The 20,630-nt window shown below is 34.3% G+C and overlaps 1 protein-coding gene across 1 annotated transcript in view; it reads left to right on the forward strand.

The window, feature by feature from the left end:
• Nucleotides 1–20,630, forward strand: part of OTOGL (otogelin like) — a 96,719-nt gene that overhangs the window by 71,333 nt on the left and 4,756 nt on the right. The window contains exons 37-55 of the mRNA XM_032207556.1: nucleotides 1,160–1,337; nucleotides 2,235–2,377; nucleotides 3,457–3,480; nucleotides 3,594–3,686; nucleotides 4,350–4,539; nucleotides 6,846–7,060; nucleotides 8,806–8,947; nucleotides 9,284–9,469; nucleotides 9,963–10,175; nucleotides 11,079–11,183; nucleotides 11,498–11,605; nucleotides 12,089–12,190; nucleotides 12,619–12,723; nucleotides 12,810–12,850; nucleotides 13,830–13,893; nucleotides 14,853–15,031; nucleotides 15,345–15,449; nucleotides 16,247–16,366; nucleotides 18,356–18,401. Coding sequence (XP_032063447.1) covers nucleotides 1,160–1,337; nucleotides 2,235–2,377; nucleotides 3,457–3,480; nucleotides 3,594–3,686; nucleotides 4,350–4,539; nucleotides 6,846–7,060; nucleotides 8,806–8,947; nucleotides 9,284–9,469; nucleotides 9,963–10,175; nucleotides 11,079–11,183; nucleotides 11,498–11,605; nucleotides 12,089–12,190; nucleotides 12,619–12,723; nucleotides 12,810–12,850; nucleotides 13,830–13,893; nucleotides 14,853–15,031; nucleotides 15,345–15,449; nucleotides 16,247–16,366; nucleotides 18,356–18,401 — 2,359 coding nt within the window. The remainder of the gene's footprint in view (nucleotides 1–1,159; nucleotides 1,338–2,234; nucleotides 2,378–3,456; nucleotides 3,481–3,593; nucleotides 3,687–4,349; nucleotides 4,540–6,845; nucleotides 7,061–8,805; nucleotides 8,948–9,283; nucleotides 9,470–9,962; nucleotides 10,176–11,078; nucleotides 11,184–11,497; nucleotides 11,606–12,088; nucleotides 12,191–12,618; nucleotides 12,724–12,809; nucleotides 12,851–13,829; nucleotides 13,894–14,852; nucleotides 15,032–15,344; nucleotides 15,450–16,246; nucleotides 16,367–18,355; nucleotides 18,402–20,630) is intronic.

Consider the following 20,630-nt stretch of genomic DNA (forward strand, 5'->3'; position numbering starts at 1 on the left):
TTCTATTGTGTAAAAATGAATTATTCTTAGAGGATTGTTGTATCACTGCACTTTTACTGCCCTGGTATATTTTGCAACTTAGATATCACAGAATCAAAGAATCACAGAATTGTCTAGGTTGGAAGAGACCTCAAGATCATTGAATCCAACCTTTGACCTAACACTAACAGGCACATGGGAGAATAGACCAACCCCCCCTCTCCCCCCCGATATGTTGCTCAGGAAAAAAAAAAGTCTAAAGCTATATGCTGATTCTAGACAGCAAAATATATTTCTGAGGTGCAGAAAAAAGCCATAGTCCATAGAAATGGGAGTTTTGTGCATAATCGGACCTTTCTGTTTTGCTTTTCTTTCTTTCTGATAGGGTATAAAATGATGGGAATGCATGATTCTGTATTTTTTTAAATGTGTTTGTATTATAATGGTTTATATAGAGTATTCCACTGTCACTAGATGGAACAGGAGGGGTGTAGGTGAATTGACATTCATCACTGTCATATGTGACAAATAAGCAATTTTTTCCAAAATAACTGATGCAAATAACAACTGCACAATAATTAAGTCTATACAGCAAAGTTAGACACTCAGTATTTAAATTGGAGGACATTTTTGCTTCACCCAAGCCTCCTTGGCTTGTCAGCCTGAAGAATTTAACTGTCCAAACTATATTCAGAATTCTGCTTATTTTAATGCAATTTATTTTAATGCCTTTTTTTTTTTTTTTTTGTGTGTGTGTATGTATTTATTCTCTCCGAGGAAGTGCTACATTTTTGTTCCCAGTGTTCTGGTTACTTAGGGGTCTTTTATTTTCTAGTACTAGCAGCGCAGAATATTAATTTAATTATCTCTCTCTCTTTTTTTTTTTTTTTAACCTGTGACCAGGTTGCCTGGGAGAGATCTAAAGCCTATGGTTAGCTTGCTGATATCCTATGCATCTCATGGTAGTCAAATGCAAGATCAGGTGTTTGTACTGTATCTAAAGTTGCATGACAAAAGAATATTTTAGTCCAGCTTCCAGACCCAAAGTCAAATATATAGGAGGAGTCACATAGATATGTTAATTCTGTCTCAGAGTAGGGCAATAAACAAGCGATCACCTGGACTTCATAAGTACAATGAGTGTAAAGTTGACTCTGGTTGTTTTTTCCATATATGACAGCCAAGATATCTTGAACCTGTCGACAAATGTAGCCAGTATATATGTGTTAATATGGGTTGGATGTTATACAACCTTTCAAGGAACTGTCCTAAGGATGTGAAGAAGCCAGACTGTGGTTTTCGAGGAATGCCAGTTCAAGTTAACACTGATAGTTGTTGCCCAGAATGGGAATGTCCCTGTAAGTCACCATTTTACTATTATATACTTACAACACAGAGACTTAATATGGAAATTTCAAGTAATAAATTAAGGGATTAATACAGTGGGAAGATTAATTTGAACACTGAAATGAGTTTAAAGGAGATTGTTTTGGGCCTCATTGGCAAAACAATGAAATATATTAAATGCTTTGTTATCTTTAAATTAGCATTCAGGACAGTCAAAAAGATTGTTGAACTGAAAACATTGCAATTAGATCTGCAAATCAAATGTCAACATTTTCAACTGAAAATCTTCAGAATTTCTATCATTAGAAAACATTGAGATGTTTACACTTTTGGGAAGAAAAATTAAATTCTTGTTTTTCTGAAAGACCCTCCCCCCCCCCCCCCCCCCCCCAAACTTCACTTAGCTCTAAAAGGAGTACTTAATTATATTTAGAAACTGTAGAAATAGGCAGCAGACTGTCTATCAAGGGAACCAGAAGGTTGAAGAGAAGTCATGTTAAAAGCCTTGCATCGTTTCTGAAACACAGATCACATTTTTATATATTTATTTCAAGATAGAATGGATGTGTATCTTGCTATCAGCATGCCAAATATTTGTATACATTAATGTATATATTTCATCTAACAATGTACAGATTCATTAATCTTACTTGTAAAACCTTCTTGTAAGTGAAAATTTTTACCATTTTAAAATTTCCTGGGCATATAGCACTTGGTTAAGCTATGTCCACTGAATAATACAAGGTTCTTCTTCTTGTGGCTCAATATGCTATCTACAGAAAAATGCCACCGTTATATACATGAATGTACCTCATATGAAAGCAACTACTGCTCAAACTAATAATGTTTTTAGAAATTCCTAGTATTCTGTTTCATGATAACCTCAATAAATGACAGTTCTTTTTTAGGTCAATGTTCTGTACTGTCTGAACTGAGTGTTATTACATTTGATGGAAACAACATAGCCCTCTGTAATATGGCTTCCTATATTCTAGTCAAGCTACCAGGAGAAATTATTGTTGCTCATATAGAAAAATGTCCTTCTAATCAGGTAAGATACTTGCTTTTCCTCAATAATTTGTCTTGAATGTTGGTGTTATAGGTATGAAAAAGCGCAAAAATGCATCACTAAAAACTTTCATTTTTCATAAATTCATTTTTCATATTTTTTCATATCATTTTTTTCATATCAAATCATTTCAAATATCAAATTCATTTTTCATAAATTCAACTGAATATATACTTTACAGTATTGTCAAAATGAAGAAATATTTGGAATACTTGGAAAAATCTTTTGTCTTTATTTAAGAAAGGTAGTAGAAGTTCAGGATTAGTATGATGAGATACTTTGCAATTGTCTACCTCTCTGCCTGCAGAGGGAGTCCAGACATTTCATTTTTGGACTGCCATTTTTCATCAGGTCGGTCTCATCCTTAGAGTCTGCACAGATGTTTCTTTTGCATTGTAATGTTTTAGATGTGTTCTTTTGAATTACTCTTTTCACTGTTTCTTGGATGAAGACTAAAGGTGTGGTTGTAGCTTACATAGGCAAATGAGAAGTCTGTAGTTGTATTTATTTAATAAATATTTTCTAAAAGGGTTTTATAACATATGCTGAGATTCATAAGGCTATTAATGAGTTGCTCTCAATGTTAAAGGTGATTCATTGGAAGCCAGCTGAACTATGGTATACATGAGTTGCAATCGTGTGTGGAAAGATGTTTTGGTAAAATTGTTTTATCAGAGTTAAGGCAGGGGATTATATTGGGATGACCATTATATCCCTAAGTATTCTTTTTTTAATCAACTTGTCTAGGTTGTTGGGTTGTCTTTTCTGTATTATTTGCCATATAAACCCCTTTTATTTAGCTTTTTAATAAGTAAAGAAAGTTTCTAAAATTAGTTAATTGAAAGGTGCAGTGTATTACTGGGAAATGTGTATTATTTTTTATTATTTATTATCATTATTTATTATTTATTATTATTTATAAGGAATATATTGGATGATTTAAATTAGGAAGCTGATTGTAGAAGAACTTTTAAACAAAAAGAGAACATTCAACTTATTCTTGCCAAATAAGAATTCTGCTGATTATCATTGCACTTCTAATCTACTTTTTTATTTTTCAGAGTGCCAATTCAATAAGAAATCTAGTAAGTAGTTTTTTCCTTTGTTAATTATAAATTGTACGGGTATTACATATATTGAAATAGTTGTTCTACTCCTTAAAACTTTTTTATCACTTTTTTTTTTTTTTTCTTTCAAGGTTTCCCCTGCAAGCACTTCAGGGCTCTGTTTTAAGAAGTTGAATGTAACAACACATAGATCTAAATTACTTATTAATCGTTTAGCAAGAAAAGTAAGTATATATCACCAACATATATGTGTACATTTAAGCGATAACTGGAGAGCTATTCTGTTATAGAATACAGTAGGTCAGGCTTATAGTGAACGTAGTACAAGACTAGGACTACTTCTGCAGTTCATGTTCCTGGTAATTTATGGTATGCTAGAAGAAAAAATTACATTTCTGATACTAAGCCTCACTTGCCTTTTATACAACACTTTAAAGTGATTTGAGATTTTAAAGAAGCTACAAAAGGTATTTATATTTGAGACAATATTTCCAGAAAACCTAGAACAGAATACTTTTGCAAGATTTGATAAGTATTTAGGCTGTCATTTCTGCTAGACAATAACAGATTAAAACAGATAACTTTGAATAATCAGAATAATCATTTTTTGTTGTTGTTGTTTTTTTGTTTTACCAGATGATATAGGATAAATAATATTTATTGCTTCCTTAATTAGAAAAGACTTCCACGTCATTATTTTTTCTCATGCCTACTTCATCTGCAGTTACAGAGTTGCTAACAGGAAGCACTGTGATATAAACACAGTGACTACTGCTATTGTATGTGGCAGACACTGTAAAATTATCTTTTGCTTTAAGATGCAAATAAATATAAAACACATCCTTGCAAATTGCTTTTGTCCCTAAAATGTATTTGGTTTATTGTAGGTAGTAGTGGATTCTGTAATTCCATCATTACCATTTTCAAAAGAAGGACTGAGTATTCAGGATACTGGTGCAATGTATGTCATTAATACCCCAGCTGGTATTAGCATCAAGTGGGCTCATGTTACAGGCATCATAGATATACAGTATGGATTACACTCTAACACATCAATGAAGACAGAAGGACTTTGTGGTGAGGCTATGGTCGCAATTAATTACTTTCATGTTTACAATTTACACCTTCCTTTTGTGTCTGTGATCTGTTATCCCTATAGCTTTCCTTGTGACTCACAGTAGTTACACTGACAATCATATCTGAGGTAGGCTTGTGAATTTGTATTAACAGGGATAAATCAATAATCCTGTTTGAAAGCAATGATTGATAACAGCAGTTTTCAGAACAAGTAGTGATCAATACACTGTATTTAACTATCTTTTTTTTTTTTTTTTTAAATGTACTCATCTCTTCCTGTGCTAAGAATATCATTGAAGCCAAGCAAAGAAAAGGGCAAAACTTTATATGGAAAAGTGACTGCTGAAGTTCAAATACAGAGAGTATGCTTCAATGATTATAGGAGAAAGGGATAACTATGGGATGCTGGCAGTGTCAGCTAGTGCTATGCAAACACTTATAAAAGGTGTAACTTGGGAAGGGTCTGAGTTCTCTAAGGATGGTGAATCCAAATCCAGATGTGTTACAGTTGGATCTAGAGTCAAAGGCTGTTTGAGGTATCTCAGACTTAAATTACAATGACAGTAAATTTTGCATGTTCCAAGCTTCCCTAATAATATCTTTATAACTCTGCCAGTATGAATTTTATGGAAAAACGTAAGCAGGTATTCTAGAGTAACATTAATTGCATCATAAATGTTCATTTTCTAGTGCATTTATTTTATTGAAATCTATCCCATATTGATCAGATTTTTTTTTTTTTTTTGAAATATTTCAATCTGCTTTTAGTTTTAAAAGCAAACAAAATAATTCAGGTATGGTTTACATTTTCATTCTAAGCAGATTAAGTATTTAAAATCAATTTCCGTATTCTGCTTGAACAAAAGGAAAGTTCTCCTACATCTTATGAGGGAAGGGGAATGCTGGCTGTGGCAGATACTGCACCTTTTCCCAGTATCATGCCCAGTATCTTCTCTATTCAAACCGGAAAGGTTGTGATGAGATGAGATTGCAGGTAGAAAGTATTATAGAATAGTTGCTCTTTGTGTCATGAAAAGACAGGAGGAAGATGAATATGCACAAAAATCCAATCTCAACTTAACAGTGCTGCTCTACCTGGTATTTTGCAAAAAAATATGAAGCCTCAGTTAGTTAGTTAGTTAGTTAGTTTGTTTCTTTTTTTTTTTTCCTGTTATCTTATGTTTGTTTCCATCTGGAATTCTGTCCTCTCCCCTTCATACTGAATAAAATGTTGGACTATGTGGTAAATTGGTTTTATTTTTACATCTGTATTGCTGCTGATGATCTATAGGGTGATCTTACAGAATTCTAATGCCAGTACTGACTGTGGGGTGGCATTGGGACAAGAAGAAGCAGTGCTACCATCAAGTGCACATACCATCTCCTGTATTTCCCCATGCTGTCAGAGAGAATAGCAGGGCCTATCACACCAATCACACCAGCCTAGCCCACCAGGTTCCCTGGAAGCTATATATATATACAGGGCTGGAAGCATGAAGACTTGGGCTATGATTAGCCGTGTAGAAGCAAAGTGGAGAAAGGATACAGAAACTTTGGGTATTCTGTCTCTGAGATTTAAAACACTATTATGGAAATTAAAAAGGTGTTAGAAAGAAGTTATTGACTTCTTGTATGTTCATAGCAGATACGTATTTCCATTGATAAATTAACTAAATACACTATTTCCAAACTAACTAACCAAATACACTCTATTTGCACTCTAATTCAGGTAGCCAATGGATATTTGGGGCTTGGGGAGTGCTTTTTTGAATGCTTTTGTATTAATAAATTGGTTAGGAAAAATATTTTCAATTAAGAATGCAATTTGTTCATCAAAAGGCTTCTTTCACAACTTCTTGCATTTAGAAAGTCCAATTAAATTTCAATAAAGCGTCATATTGTCAGCGATGTGCAATTAATTTGAAAATCTTTTACACTTACCCCCATGCAGATGATTGCTATTCAGTGGAACAGAAAAGAATTTGGTGCCATGTCAATGAATTTCCCCCCCCTCAACAGCATATTTCAATGACAGTTTTTCTTAAAAGTTCATTCTTTGTTGGGAAAAGCATTATTACTTGTATTATATGATCTGCTTGCCTTGCTAAGCTAATGATAAAATATCTAGACAGTTGGATCTACAGTTAACATGTAGCTGCTCTGATTTATTAATTCAAATGTCTGTCTCACACATGAACTTGATGCAATGTTAATCTTACCAAGTGCACTTTTCTTTCTCAAAGGAAGTAACACACCTTTTTGTTTGTTTGTTTGTTTTTACTTTGAATGTGATGCTCTGACTCCAGGGGTGTGTAATGGAGACCCTTCTGATGACCTGAAAATGCAAAACAGGACCATAATTACAAATATGGAAGAAATTGAAATGTTCATTAAGAGTTGGGCAATTGAGAAATCACATGATGTAACAACTAGGAGGCCAGTAAGAAACTGTACTGAAGATAACTGCACATACTGCATAGAACTGTTAAACAGAAGTGTTTTCATTCCTTGTCACAAGAAAGTGAGTACAATTTTCAAAGAAATTCCAGGTGCAAATTAAATGAAAGTTGCATTGTTAAGAAAAGAGTAAGAGAGATGCAGATTTTTTATGTTTTGCTTATTTTCATGAGTTTGTAACAGGGTGGCTCTAATGCTTTTGTCATCTTGTCTATTGTAAATAATTCCTCAGGTGATGTAACATAAAAAGAAAAGTGCATCTGTATGGATCTTTGTGCTTTAACTCTGTGTCTTAAATTACTGATTAGTCAACACAGGTATATTACTGAAGAGTGATAGCTTTTTAATAAAAGCTTGACAACAGTCACTACAAATGAAAGCCTCATGCTTCTTCTGTATACAACAGCAACTCATGTAGTCTAAGACTGATTGGACTAATGAAATTTCCTGTTAAATGGCTTTTAATGTTGCTACTATTGTGTTGACAGTTTGGTAGCTTTTCTTACAGAAATCACAATAATTTATTTCTGGAAACTGTGCTTTCAAACAGAGATGTATCTCTAGCATGCAGACTACCACTAGAGCAGCAGAGCTGCTTCCCACAATGGGAAATGAAAAAGCCCATCTCTCTCAGCACTGACTTTCTCCACATAATTCGATATAAAAAGGACTAATTATTCAAGTGCCCCTATATTTCTCAGAGATGGACATGTCTAGATTCCTGATTCAATTCTAGCTCTTCTGCCTCTCCAACCTGGATTTGCTTTGTATGACTCTGTGTGGTCTTCATCATAGACAAATGCTGTTACAGGGATTGTAGGCAATTCCAAGTCCTCTCCTCATTTTTCCCAGGTAGAAAAAATGGAGGGAAGTCTTCCTAAAAACATGGCTTAAAGAGATTTTATAGCTATCTGCCACAGACGCTGAATGGCAAGGAATGAACTGCGGAATCAAGAAGGGAGAATAGCATCAGTGGGCAGCAATAGGTTTTTCATAATTGTTTTACCATATCTGATTTTGAAATAATTTAATCTGAATAGTCAGAACTTACTCCATATATGTTTCCAGGAGAACTGTCATATCCTCAGGTGCGATGCAATTGCATATCTTCCTGGCTTATATCAAAATCTGACATAGCATGTTCATCCATTACAAAGTTTGTTTTCTTTCATGTACATTATGGTAGCAGAGTGAGACTGGATGGTGCATATTGTGTGCTTCACAGACATGAAGCAACTGGAGAAGGATAGGTAACAGAATCGTCTGTGTAACAAACTATAAGGCAGGAGTGAACAACAGCTTGAAGATTGGCTGAAACCACCAGGAGAGCTGGGTTGTTGCACAGTAGTGGATAGGCAGAATAAAACAAATTCTGACTTCTCCCACCTTTTTTGTAAACTTAGGCAAAGAAAAACAATGCAAATAAGATAGTTTGGAACCTGCATTTAGACAATCATAGGCAATCAGGCCCTATACACACACAAAAGGAGTACTCAGCAGGAATTTATGGAAGATATAGCAGCAATGTTTAATTGAGATTGTTGATTTTTAGCTGATCAGACAGTACTGCAAAAGTTCTTGTAAGTAGCATTACAGTCTCATGCCTACTAATGAGAATAAGTTTCTGGCAATTCGAGTTTTACAAAATGATTGTTCTGGAAAAAAAAAAAAAAAAAAGGTATTTTCTACTTTGGAGAATGCTTGTGATTTTATTTCCCCTGCAGCTCTGTTATTTCTTGTAATTAATGATTAATTTTATCTACAGAAAACTCTTCTACTTGTTAATTCTCAATCACAATGTGTTCCTAGGTTTCACCACAGGAGTTTTGTGAAAAGATGTGGATCAACAGCACTCATTTTTGGAATTATGAGTGTGATGCACTTTCTGCATATGTGGCATTATGCAATAAGCACAATATCTGCATTAAATGGAGGACATCTGATTATTGCTGTAAGCAAATAACAATGTTCTATATTCTAATGTGACTTTATCTTGCTGCAGTGTTTAGATGAGTTAAAAAATACATTTCTTCCTATTGCTATTGGATGTGCTGTCTCATTTTATCACAGTATTAGTAAGCCACAGTCCAAGTTCTTGAAATGTACCACCAGTTAGTGTCATGAAAGAATTTTAATCTTGATTGAACAAGAAGCTTATTTAAAGAACCACTAACAATATAAATATACGCTTTCTGTGATATACTTTATTGTTCCTACTACCTGTATACCTAATGAAATTCTGAAAGAATGATACCAGCACTCAGTTTCCTCTTTTTATGACTTGCAGCATTGAGTTGTCCAGAGGGCAAGGAATACCAGCCTTGTGTGCAACCCTGTGAAGCAAAGACATGCTTGAATAAGTGGTTGTATGAAGATTCTCCCTGCTCCTATTTAAGGGAAGACTGTGTGTGTAAAAATGGAACTATTCTACATAGAACAGACTCTGACCTCTGTATTCCAGAAGAAAAATGTAGTAAGTACAGCAAGACAGAAGAGCTAGGCAAATACTTGCTAATATTGACCACCGACCAGTGTAAGAGATGTTTAAGTTCTATTTCAGTCCTCAGTAGGTGTGAATCTGGTATAGTTCCCTTCTGCAGAACCTATCTTTAATCTCAAGCTATAGCAGTCTATACTTTAACTCCACTTGCTGATGTCACCCTGCACAGGAAAAATGATGATCATTCTTCCTTCCATAGTTCCCAGGCTTTCTTTCCTAGAGTACTCAGGAATGAGTAGAATGGACAGCTTCTTTCTCCTGCATCAACTGATTATTCCCAGCCCTAGCAGATCATTTGTTCATTTGGGGTTTTTAATGTCATCATTTTGGGGGGGGGCTCCTTCATTGTAATGTTCTGCAGCACTCTTATTTCATGCAGTATGGCCACCTAGATGACAAACTAATAGTTGCTTGCAGGAAATCTGCACTCTCTTCTTGTCAACGGGATATGATATTTTTCTCTCAGCATGTACAGATAACAGAGGCCAACCCCACTCTGCTGGGGAGATCTGGAATGAGTCCATGAGAGGTTGTTGCATATACAACTGCTTAGAAAATGGAAGTGTTGTTGCTGTAGAACCTGAATGTAATGATGATCCACCACCAGCTTGTGAAAGAGAAGGAGAAGTTATCATCCATGTCATTGAAGAAAGGGCTTGCTGTCCCAAAAAAATTTGTGGTATGTACCCAGCTGCACACGTATTCAGTAACATAAGTGTAAGTTAAGTGCTTGGTATTTGTTGGCAGAGGTTTATTTTTAGGCAGGGTTCAAGGTGACATTTTTGAGAAGTGATTTTTAGGTAATTGTGGCTGGTTGGGTCAGCAAAGCAAAGTTCTCTTCTATGTAAGAAGTGATTCACTGAAATATGTATTTATTTATTTTGTATTCCACATCCATTAGTGAAACAAACCTTCTGTTAAAAAATGATTTTTTAAGCTCCTCAGTAGAATTTCAAAAGAAATTAACAAATACTCAATGAAAGAAGTAGCTTGGTAGTTGGGGCAGTTACCCAAGCCTATCTGCATTTCTTATGAGTGTCTTGGTGCTAAATCCTCTGACCTCATGCCATTTCAAAGAAAACATTACTCCATGATATGATCATTGATTGTATTCTACCCAGCCCTGGTTTGTAGCAAAATGAATATAGTTATTGCTGCTAAAAATGTTAAGCAGAAGATACTTCCTTCTTCATAACGTCTTCAGGGAAAAAGAGAACAAATGGTCTAGCAGATCTGGTGATTTTGTTCCTTAGCTACCTGTAACTAACACTGTGTTGTTGATTTGTTTAAGGAACATTTTCACTGGGACACTTTAGCTGGCTCCATTTGTAGGAAGCAGGGCAAAGTAAGTACCTGCTTTAGGTACACTGTGCTTGCACAGTGCTACATGAACAGAGCTATACCAGCCCTAGGTTGAGCCGGGAGGCTTACGTGCCGATGTGCAGTGCACTGCAAGCTGCCTTGGACTGCTGTTAGTATGTGGATCTCCTAGTAAATGGTATAAATAGCTTGAACTGTAGGATTTACACTTGTATTTGTTTGTAAATGTTAAAGCAGTTTTTTTTTTTTTTTTATCCCACAGAATGTAACATGTCATTATGTGATGCCATTATTCCAACATGCAAAACCAATGAAAAATTGGTTGTAGGCTACAACCCTCTGTCCTGCTGTCCACAATACCGATGTGGTAAGGGAAATACAAAAACACAATTACTGGGACACTTTCCAGGCTTCTACTGTCTGTAGTAAGAAAGTTTGCCTTACAGGCTGTTTTGATTTTTAGTAGAATGGGACACTGTAAATAGCTCCAGGCAATGGTATATCTATTTCAAATTCTCAATATTATTTTGTATTTGTGTTTTGTGCCAGTTTTGATTTACTGTCCTTTTTTTTTTTTTTTTTTTTTTTTTTTAATAAGCAAAAGAAGATTTCTTTTTATTTATCTTTTTAGCATTGTTTCTTTGACTCTTTTTAAAATACTGGTTATTTCATATCCTACAGAATGTGATCCTTCAGTTTGTTTCAATGCTTCTCAGCTGGACTGCAGAGAAGACCAGTTCATTGTTGAAGCAAAACAGGAAGATCCCTGTTGTTTCTCTTATGTCTGTGGTAAAAAAAAAAATCTATTATTTTTGTGGGTAACTGAGGAATAGTTAAGTATTTACAAAAGTAGTATATATTTTTAAACCTTATAACTTAACCAGGAATTCCTGAAGACATCAGTGGGATTTCACACAGGCCAGGCTGACTGGAGCATGAATTACACTTGGGTTTGGGGATCTTTCATTTCAAACATAATTTTATCATACAGTGATCTTCACCATTGAATTATATGATCTGTGTTGTCAGTGTGCCATATCACAGTTGAGCCTCAGTAGTTCCTTACCACCAAGCTGTCTATGACTTAGTGTAAGTCCTGACACTTAAGTGTATGCACTACTACATGCACTGCATCTTTCTGGATTTGAATACCAGTCCATAAAAGTTATGTTATCCAAGTAAGAGGCATAAGACTTGTAGTAATAAATAAAATGTGCACGTTAACTTTCTATTATCTAAAATTTGTAAATATTTGTTTTGTTTTTCATTTAGTTTGTGAATCCTGTATTGAGCCTGTTCCCTTGTGTAATGAAGGGGAAATTCTCACTGTAGACCTTAATACCATACATTACTGTTGTCCTCATTACTACTGTGGTGAGTATAACTGTTAGTTCAATATGTTACCAAATTTAATAAAAATGACAGGAAGTGTGTGTGGAGGTTTCTTTGATGCAGCATTTAGGATGTGCTTCAGCTAGAGATTAAGGGCTCTAAGTGAGGGTGTCTACATTTGAGATAGGCTCAAAGTTCTTGGTATACTTAATGGTGGTCTAACCAGAACAGCCAGTGGAATCTGAAGAGTTTATTTAGTTCACCAAACACTAAAAAGCTACTTTCAGGGCTATCTAGATACCAATACATTAATCTGGATTCTGATCTGATCCTTAGTGTTTAAATATACAATTGTTCATATACATCCATACATTTAAAACATCTATAATAAAATAGACAGCGTTTATGTCATTGTACCTCTGTTGTACTCTTCATTAGTACTCTGATACCTGTCTCTTTTTCCCATTTAGTTTGTGATGAAAACCTTTGTTCTGATCCTCCTATTAATTGTACAGATGACATGAAACTTGTGAAGGAAAAAATACCTGGGCAGTGTTGTCCAGAGTGGCACTGTGGTAATTATTACTTTATTCCTTGGTCACTGTAGTTAATAAAAGTAATTAGGTAACTGACTGATATGCTTTTCTTGTTCTCTTTTCAGAATGTAGCTGTGAAAATGCTACTATGGCGACTTGCAAATTGGTAAGAGCTGCCCTTTAAATATTTTTATTAATCATGGACTGCACTCTTACTCCTCCCTTTCCATTCTTTGTTTAATTTGTTATAAAGGGTGATAAGTCTGAACTTGGACAGGCCAGGACTCTGCCTTTCAGCTCCCAGCTCAAGCGTGTAACTCGATCAAATTTCTATATGGTGTTGTCAGCTGTTCCCTGGGGAAATTTCATTCTGTGTGTTTTAGGATGACAAAAGAAGAAAAGCAACTGTAATATTATTCTGTTCAATGTTGACTCAAAACAAAATGCTAGAAGTTTCCCCACTTAAATAATTCCTAATTGTTGTTAATAATTAATGAGTGATGACCCTTACAATCATATGTATCATCCGGAGAAATGTGTTATTTTGTTAAGCATTTATGCTTTAAATTAGGATGATTTAACATTATTGAACTTAGCTATATCTTAGCTTAGATATGAAAAGTCATAAATACTTTGCTCCTTGTATGCTCCCACAGCAAGGACAGTGAGCTGGAAAATAATGATAAGCGAATCTTCAAACTTCTAATATCAGGGACATTTTCCCTATTAAATGCTTGTAGTTTGTCCCCCTTTTCCTCTTATGTGAAGAAAGATAATGTAATATGTAAACAGGAGTTGCAAATTTTAATAGCTTTTACCTATCTTTGGGAAGAAAATTCATAGCAGGCATTCTTTTGCTGATATGTTCATTATTGAAATAACTTTTTATCTCAGGAAAAACTGCTGTTAGAACCACTCTGTTGTTTATATTCATTCCTAGAGAAAATGAAGTATTTTGCGCTTATTGAAAGAGATAAATACATTGAATATTTTTGAATATGCTATTGTTTCTTGAGGACACTGCAATTTTACTCTTTTATGGAACATGGGTGAAAGTGATGAAAGCAATAATTTATATTTTTAGAGAAATTTAGAGATATACATTTGTGTATGACTGCAAATTCTTTTATCTTTTTTACACTCAGGGAGAAGTTAAAAAAATAGACAGTAACATTTACAGTGCTTGTGGATGCACTCACTACATTTGTGGTAACTTTTTATTTATGTCTGCTTGATTTTAAATTTTACTAAAAAGGGCATACAAAGAAAGAAGAAATATAATATGGGTGATAATCACTTTCTCAATTTTAACAATCTTCTGTTATGGATGTCTACCAAGATATAGAATTATGCTGTCATTACTTAATATTGTATTTCATCTGCAAACTCATCAATTTTGTGTTTGGTCTTGAGAGGCATAGGGAGTGTATTAAAACTGTCCATACTCCCTCCCTCCCTCCCTCTCTCTCTCTCTCTCTCTCTCTCTCTCTCTCTCTCTCTCTCTTTCTTTCTTTCTTTCTTTCTTTTCTTCTGCACACTATTAATCTCAAATGAGCCAGCATGAAGGTAGGAGCCCAATTTTAAGATTAGACTTCTGCTCCCTTCTGTAACTCATTTACCTTATGCAAACTAGATTACAGCCCACTGTCTATGGGAGTTCATGAGGCATCCCATAATCCTGACAGGAGCCCAGGCTAAACTGCCTCTGGTAGCAAAGCACAAATTTACAGTACAGATTGAACATATTAATGTTCCACATTTAATTGTAGGAATGCTTTATTAATTGACAAAAAAGTGCTACATTTTATGATGTGCAGAATAATTCATGTAATTTAATTGTCCCAATGTTAAAAAACAGAATTCTTTAAAAAAGAACAATAGATTGTTATTATTTAAAAAAAAATCCACAGTAGCAATATTGTCAATTTTAGTCAGTTATGCACTTTGTAGCATTTTTTTTTTTTTTTTGAGCTGAATTATACCCCCTCCCTCCTTTGTTTTGGTAACTAAATGCATAAACTGATCAAATCTAAAACTTGGAAGCCTTTTGCAGTGAATAGGACTTTGCCCTACTTTTGTCCTCACAGAGATCCTCTTAACTTGCTTGATGATTTTTTTTTTTTTTTTTTTTTTTTCTCACTTGTAACATGTTTTTCTTTTGGTGTCAGAAAAGGATGATGTGTGCATCTTCCAAGAAGTAACAGTACTGAATCCTGGACAATCAGTGATTCAGTACTTGGATGGAGACCTTTGTTATACTGTACAGTGTTTACAAGAAAAAGATCACAACACAGGATACAATGCCATGCGTTTTACAACAGTGAACTGTTCCCAGCAATGTGAAGCTGTAAGTATACTTTAAACAATGGAATGATGCAATTTTAAGCACAACTTCACAATTAGGACAAAAATCAAAGGGCAGATTTTTGTTAGTCTAGTTTACTCAGAAAGAATTTGAAAACTTAACAGTGATGATGTATATCTTCTGTGACTCCAGGCTTCTTTTAAGAGGTGATATTTAGTAGTGTTTGTGAATATATTCATCCATACATACATATTGTTTGTCTTGGTATTTTTATTTTCAGAATTCAATGAATTTTTATAAGTTGTATATTTAAAAAAAAAAAGTCTTTTTCTTTCTTTTTTCCATTTTCCTCTAGCATCAAATATATATTCCTTCCCCCAGTCACCATAGTTGCTGTGGTACCTGTCTAAATGTGTCCTGTTTTTTTCACAATGAGAATGGCACACAAATTGTATATGAGGTAAGTGCCTCTGGAGAGGGACAGAAGTATAATGACATGATAAGCACAGATGTCTGATGGTCACTTAGTAAACTCATGCAGTGAGTCTTGCTTCATACTTCCTTATTGTTGCTAATGCACTTGGGGGCTCTTTATGGTAAATGATATAACAGGGAAAAATTATGTTTATTTATACACTTGCCATTTCACAGCAGATAAATACTGTGTTTCATTTTATTGATTGTAATATCCCCCACAAAGACAGGTAAATGTAGTCATTTACTTAAGGCTGGATATGTTCTAAGTGCAAGTTAGAGGTTGAATTGTAACTCTAAGTAATATGCTGTGACTGAGAAGAGTTGGCAGTACTTTTGTGCTTCTGGGTCCACATCAGGACTCCTGTGTCACCCTCTTCTCAGGGTCACTCTTTTCTCCATTCTGGTTCCTACAGCATGCAAGTGTGCAAACAGAATGACTGGGTTTCAGAATCTGACTGTTGCATTCCAGCAGCCACATACAAGAAAATTTAGACATGGCCATGGCTTGGTTCATGCTTTCCATTGCTTTTAGAGCAAAAGAATTACTCTCTTTTTCTGGCACAGACCCCCTTCATTTTGCCCTAGTACACCCAGTACCTCCAGGGAGGAGCCGCCACTGCAGTTAGAGGACGGTTTTTGCTGGTGTGGGTAAGCGTGCAACAAACTTTCCACTCCAGTAGATACTGCAGCATGAAGGCAAGATTTGTACAGACATCTGGGAGTTGAGATGTAGCTGAAATGTGTTTCTTTGCTGACAACAGTTTTGTATTACATGTTCAGGAAGGAAGCACTTGGAGCTCCAACTGCACAAACTACAAGTGTACAAAGACTGCTGCGGGTGCTATGATACTGGGCTCTGGTGTAGTTTGCCCCCCTTTCAATGACACTGAGTGTACAAAGGTTTGTACTTTGGGTGAGGTAAGTAACAATAACTCATCTGTCAGTATGGAGTTTCGCCTACACTTGAAAATGCACACACACTTTGTGTGCTTTCTTTAAACTTAAAAAAAGTGGTAAGTTACAAGATGTAAGTGATCAATGTACAGTCTTGTTTTCTATTGTTCTGTTTGCATTTTGACTAACAATATCTGTGAGGAGTACAGAAACTCCTTGTGGGCTTTAATAATGACTGCTTTTGAAATATTCTTGAATTTGTGTTGCACTTGAGATACCGCTATATGAAGTGTTAATCACTAGTTCTTACTTAGTTCAGAATAATACTTTGAAGTTTATAGTGCATATATATTGAATAAATTGGATGAAACAGTTCAGAAATCTTGCATATAAATGCAAACTCTGTTAAAAATTACTTAAGCAATGCAAGGATTAGAAGGATGACCATGTGTATACAAACTTAATTATCTCAAACTAAACTTTGTATGACATAACAAAAAGTATTTATCATACTTGAAAGGTTATCTACCTACACCATATATCTAAAAAGGTAATTTTGGCATGCCCAATAAGCTGTTTTAAAGAATGTAGATGCTTCATGTACATTACAAATTTGTTTGAAAATTTTATTCTTGCAATTTGGTACTTCCCTAATTTTATAATACTTCTCATATTTCTAGTTCTTGCACTTGTGGTATACCAAACCATATATAAGCTATCAAACAAACAAACAAAAACACACGTAGAGAGGGTAAGTACCATCACTGTCTTGACTACACATTACAAATTTAGCCCAACTCTTATATGTCCATTGCATTTGTTTAAAATTCCTTATTTCTTCCAGTCATGAAGAAGGCATTCAATCTAAAATTAATGCCTGTTCCACTTTAACTTTATCCTTGAGTTTCTTCCTTGGAATCCTTTTGTCACTACCTATTAGGATCTTTCCTTAATAATTCTAGTTGAGATTGTAATGAACAGAGCACTAAAATTAACTTCCTGACTGACCTATTTTTTCAGAGATGCTAAACGTAGACTTGAGCCAGGAGAAAGCTCTTCTCACAGTCTGCTCAGGATAACTTTGAAACAAATACAGATTTAAGAGGCTGAGTTTAAGTGCTCATCTAAGAAGTTCTTGAACAACTTAGTAATTTTTCTGTAATGAGATAAAAAATGCATGTATACATGCAAAAAATGGAACCTTACAAATGGAAGCTTTTGTCTTTTGTTATAAAAGTGTTGTTGATGTTCAGTTGTCTGCTTTACACACAGTTCTGGGCTGTGCAATAAAACTGTGGGCACATGTTTCTTCCTTGCACACATTCTGAGAGACGGCAGGCTCTCTTTCTGTCTTTCTTTCCTTCTCACTCTCTTTTAATTTCACAAGGAAATTTTCTCCACTTTGATACACTTTTACTTTCTGGCTGACAAGTGACTTTAGAAAATAAAATAGCAAAGACTATTATTGTTTGAGAAAAAATAATTGAGCACATCAACATATATGAAATTCTGCAATTCATGTTCTCTTTCAAAAGTGTGTGTATATGTATATATACGTACTTGCACATACACGTATATCTCTAATGTTGTAAATAGCTCCTTACTAGGTACTAATTTTCTGCTAGGTATATAAGCAGTGTAAACCTTTTTACATCATCCACAAAGTTACATAAATGAATTTTTTAAACTTTCCTGCTAAATCTCACTGGTGGTGAAATAGATGATAATGGGCAATATAAAAAACAGCTTATAGAAATCAAGTGGCTTATTCAAAGGATACTAGTTAAGGTCAGATAACCAGGGGCAAGTAATTTTCAGTGTTAAAGACTAAAGAATTTATGAACCAAACATTTGATGCATATTTGTGCAATTCTCTTGATTTAGATATTACTTTTTATTAGTTGGACATCTTTAAAACATGGAATCTCTTGATATACAATATACCTTTGCATTGGGCACAGTCTTTTTTGATATATTCTTCTTTTATTTCTCTAGAACGGAGGAATTGTGCAGACATATAATGATGGCTGCTGCAAGACCTGTAAGTGATGAAGGCTGCAGTAAATGCTAGTTTGGCTTTGGTTTTGGAGGGCTGTGTTTTTTAACCTGTTGCTGGGACACAAAGAAGGAAAAAGCATGCTGTCCCTACACAAATCAAAATTGTTATAGTTACTTAACTACTCTTACTAAATGGTCTCGCTTCATTTGGCTGCTGACTTGGTGGTTTTTAATGTTAATGTTCTGGAGTATAACCAAATCTCTCCAAATATAACCTGTCGAAGATAAAAAGTTATCTCAATTAAAATAATTAAAAGATTGCCCTTATTACTAAGCAGACTCTAAAATATTGCCTAAATTATGTTCACCATAAAATATAATAATTTTCCATCTAAAATTGATACTTAATTTGATGTTAAGTTTCCAAACATACTTACTTATTCTGTTTCACTGCTGTGTATTTTCCAGGGCCAAAATACTGAAATAATTTTTTTTACTTGAAAATTATTTCTTTCTACTGTAGAAAATATATTTCAATCCCAAATGAGGAAAAGTCATTGGGAGTTGAGTAGTATTGATGTTAACAATTCTTATATAAAATTGACTTTTTAATATCTGGAAATACATCCACATTTTCTGTGTGTGTAACTTTAAAATATGATGAATGTATTGTGATGCGTGTTTACCTACATTTACATAAGTTTATGAACACATGAAGTCTTCATTATTTAAAGTTTAAAAGCAGGCTGAGAACAATCTTTGATTTGCTCTGCAGTTTTGTTTAGGAAAGGTTTTCTGATCAAGTTCGATAATCATCTAGACATAAAAATTAAGCACTGTTCTTTGAAATTAATTACATAGAGCAAGAACTTGTTGAATGCTACAGAAATTACTACCTCCCTTTTTTGATCTTTTTGTGTTCAATATCAGAGTTAAAATGTACAGAAAAAGTAATCTTTGGATTTTTTTATTTTTTTTTTAAACAAGGCTTTAATAATGTTGAATAGAAAGTCACAGGCTTGTAAGTATACTGTACTGGTATTAAGTAAAATTCAGCAATGTATTAGCTACACATGTGTTTGTATGCTAAATGATTTGGCTATGTAAGGGGAAATATTCATATTTATAAAATACAGAGCAATACTCCAGTTTCCAAATTATGTAAAACTTTGAAAGTTATCTGCAAATATTGTTGCTCTATACCATGCATAGCATAGAAAATAGAAGCTATTTTAATATAACAAAATACTTTTTTTTTTTTTTTGACTGAGAATCAGCAGAGAAAAGTAACACACCAGAATTTGCTAAAATCTTATGAATCAATATTCTTTCTCCAATGCAATAAGCTATGTTGAAAAATCTTTAACTAAAATGAGAAAAAATGGGTTGGCTTTATTTAGAAAAATATCTTGAAGAATTAATGGCTACTGACTTTCTGTTGACTAGGAAGATTTATAATTTTGGCCATATTCTGTGGCCTCAGGAAAGGTGTTGTTATACTTCAGAAATTCTTACTCAGGTGGCTGCTAAAAATATATATGATCCATACACTTATACGCTATTTTATTTTTGTTTTTGCTTTGTTTTTAACTAAAAGCATGTGCCCAGTGGTGAAGCAGATAAAAAGAGTATGTGTAAATAGAGCTTGCAAAACCTTGGGGTTTTAATGGGAACAAATAGTCTTTTTGGAAGAGCTTGATTCAGTGCATGCAAAGTGAGTGCATATATTTAATTCTTACCTTGCCATAGAGAGACTCATTGCAAAAGTTTGGTCTACAAGGAAGCATCATTCCAGTTTTGTGTTAATCAGGAGAGTAATAAAGTTTAGGACATCTTTAGTGAGACTTGAAGCAGCTACAGTTTCTAAATTTCAAATACTAACAGGAAAGCTCATCATCTTTTGCTAAAAGAAAAATTGCAATTGGCAGTGTAAGAATTAATGAAATGTCATTTATATAAATATGTTTTTATTTCATGAGAAACTTACATTCCTAATGGTTCTGCCAGGTTCTGGATTGGGTCTATTACCCTTTGCCATTAGTCCAGTAGTGCCTACTGATAGTATTAATTGTGAACCAGGTATTATTTTTAATAATGTATTTTCTTATTTTAATAGTAGTGTAAGCACTGCTTGTATATATGCATAGAGCTGTCATCATCATTAAATGTATTTAATGGTATTGGCCTGATGCTGAGAGACAGTGAACCCCTGCTGGCCTCCCAAATCAGTGACTTTTTAAAACCTGGTTAGGGTTCACTGCTCAACACCTGT

Source organism: Aythya fuligula, chromosome 1, assembly GCF_009819795.1.
Source record: "Aythya fuligula isolate bAytFul2 chromosome 1, bAytFul2.pri, whole genome shotgun sequence".
NCBI lineage: Eukaryota > Metazoa > Chordata > Aves > Anseriformes > Anatidae > Aythya > Aythya fuligula.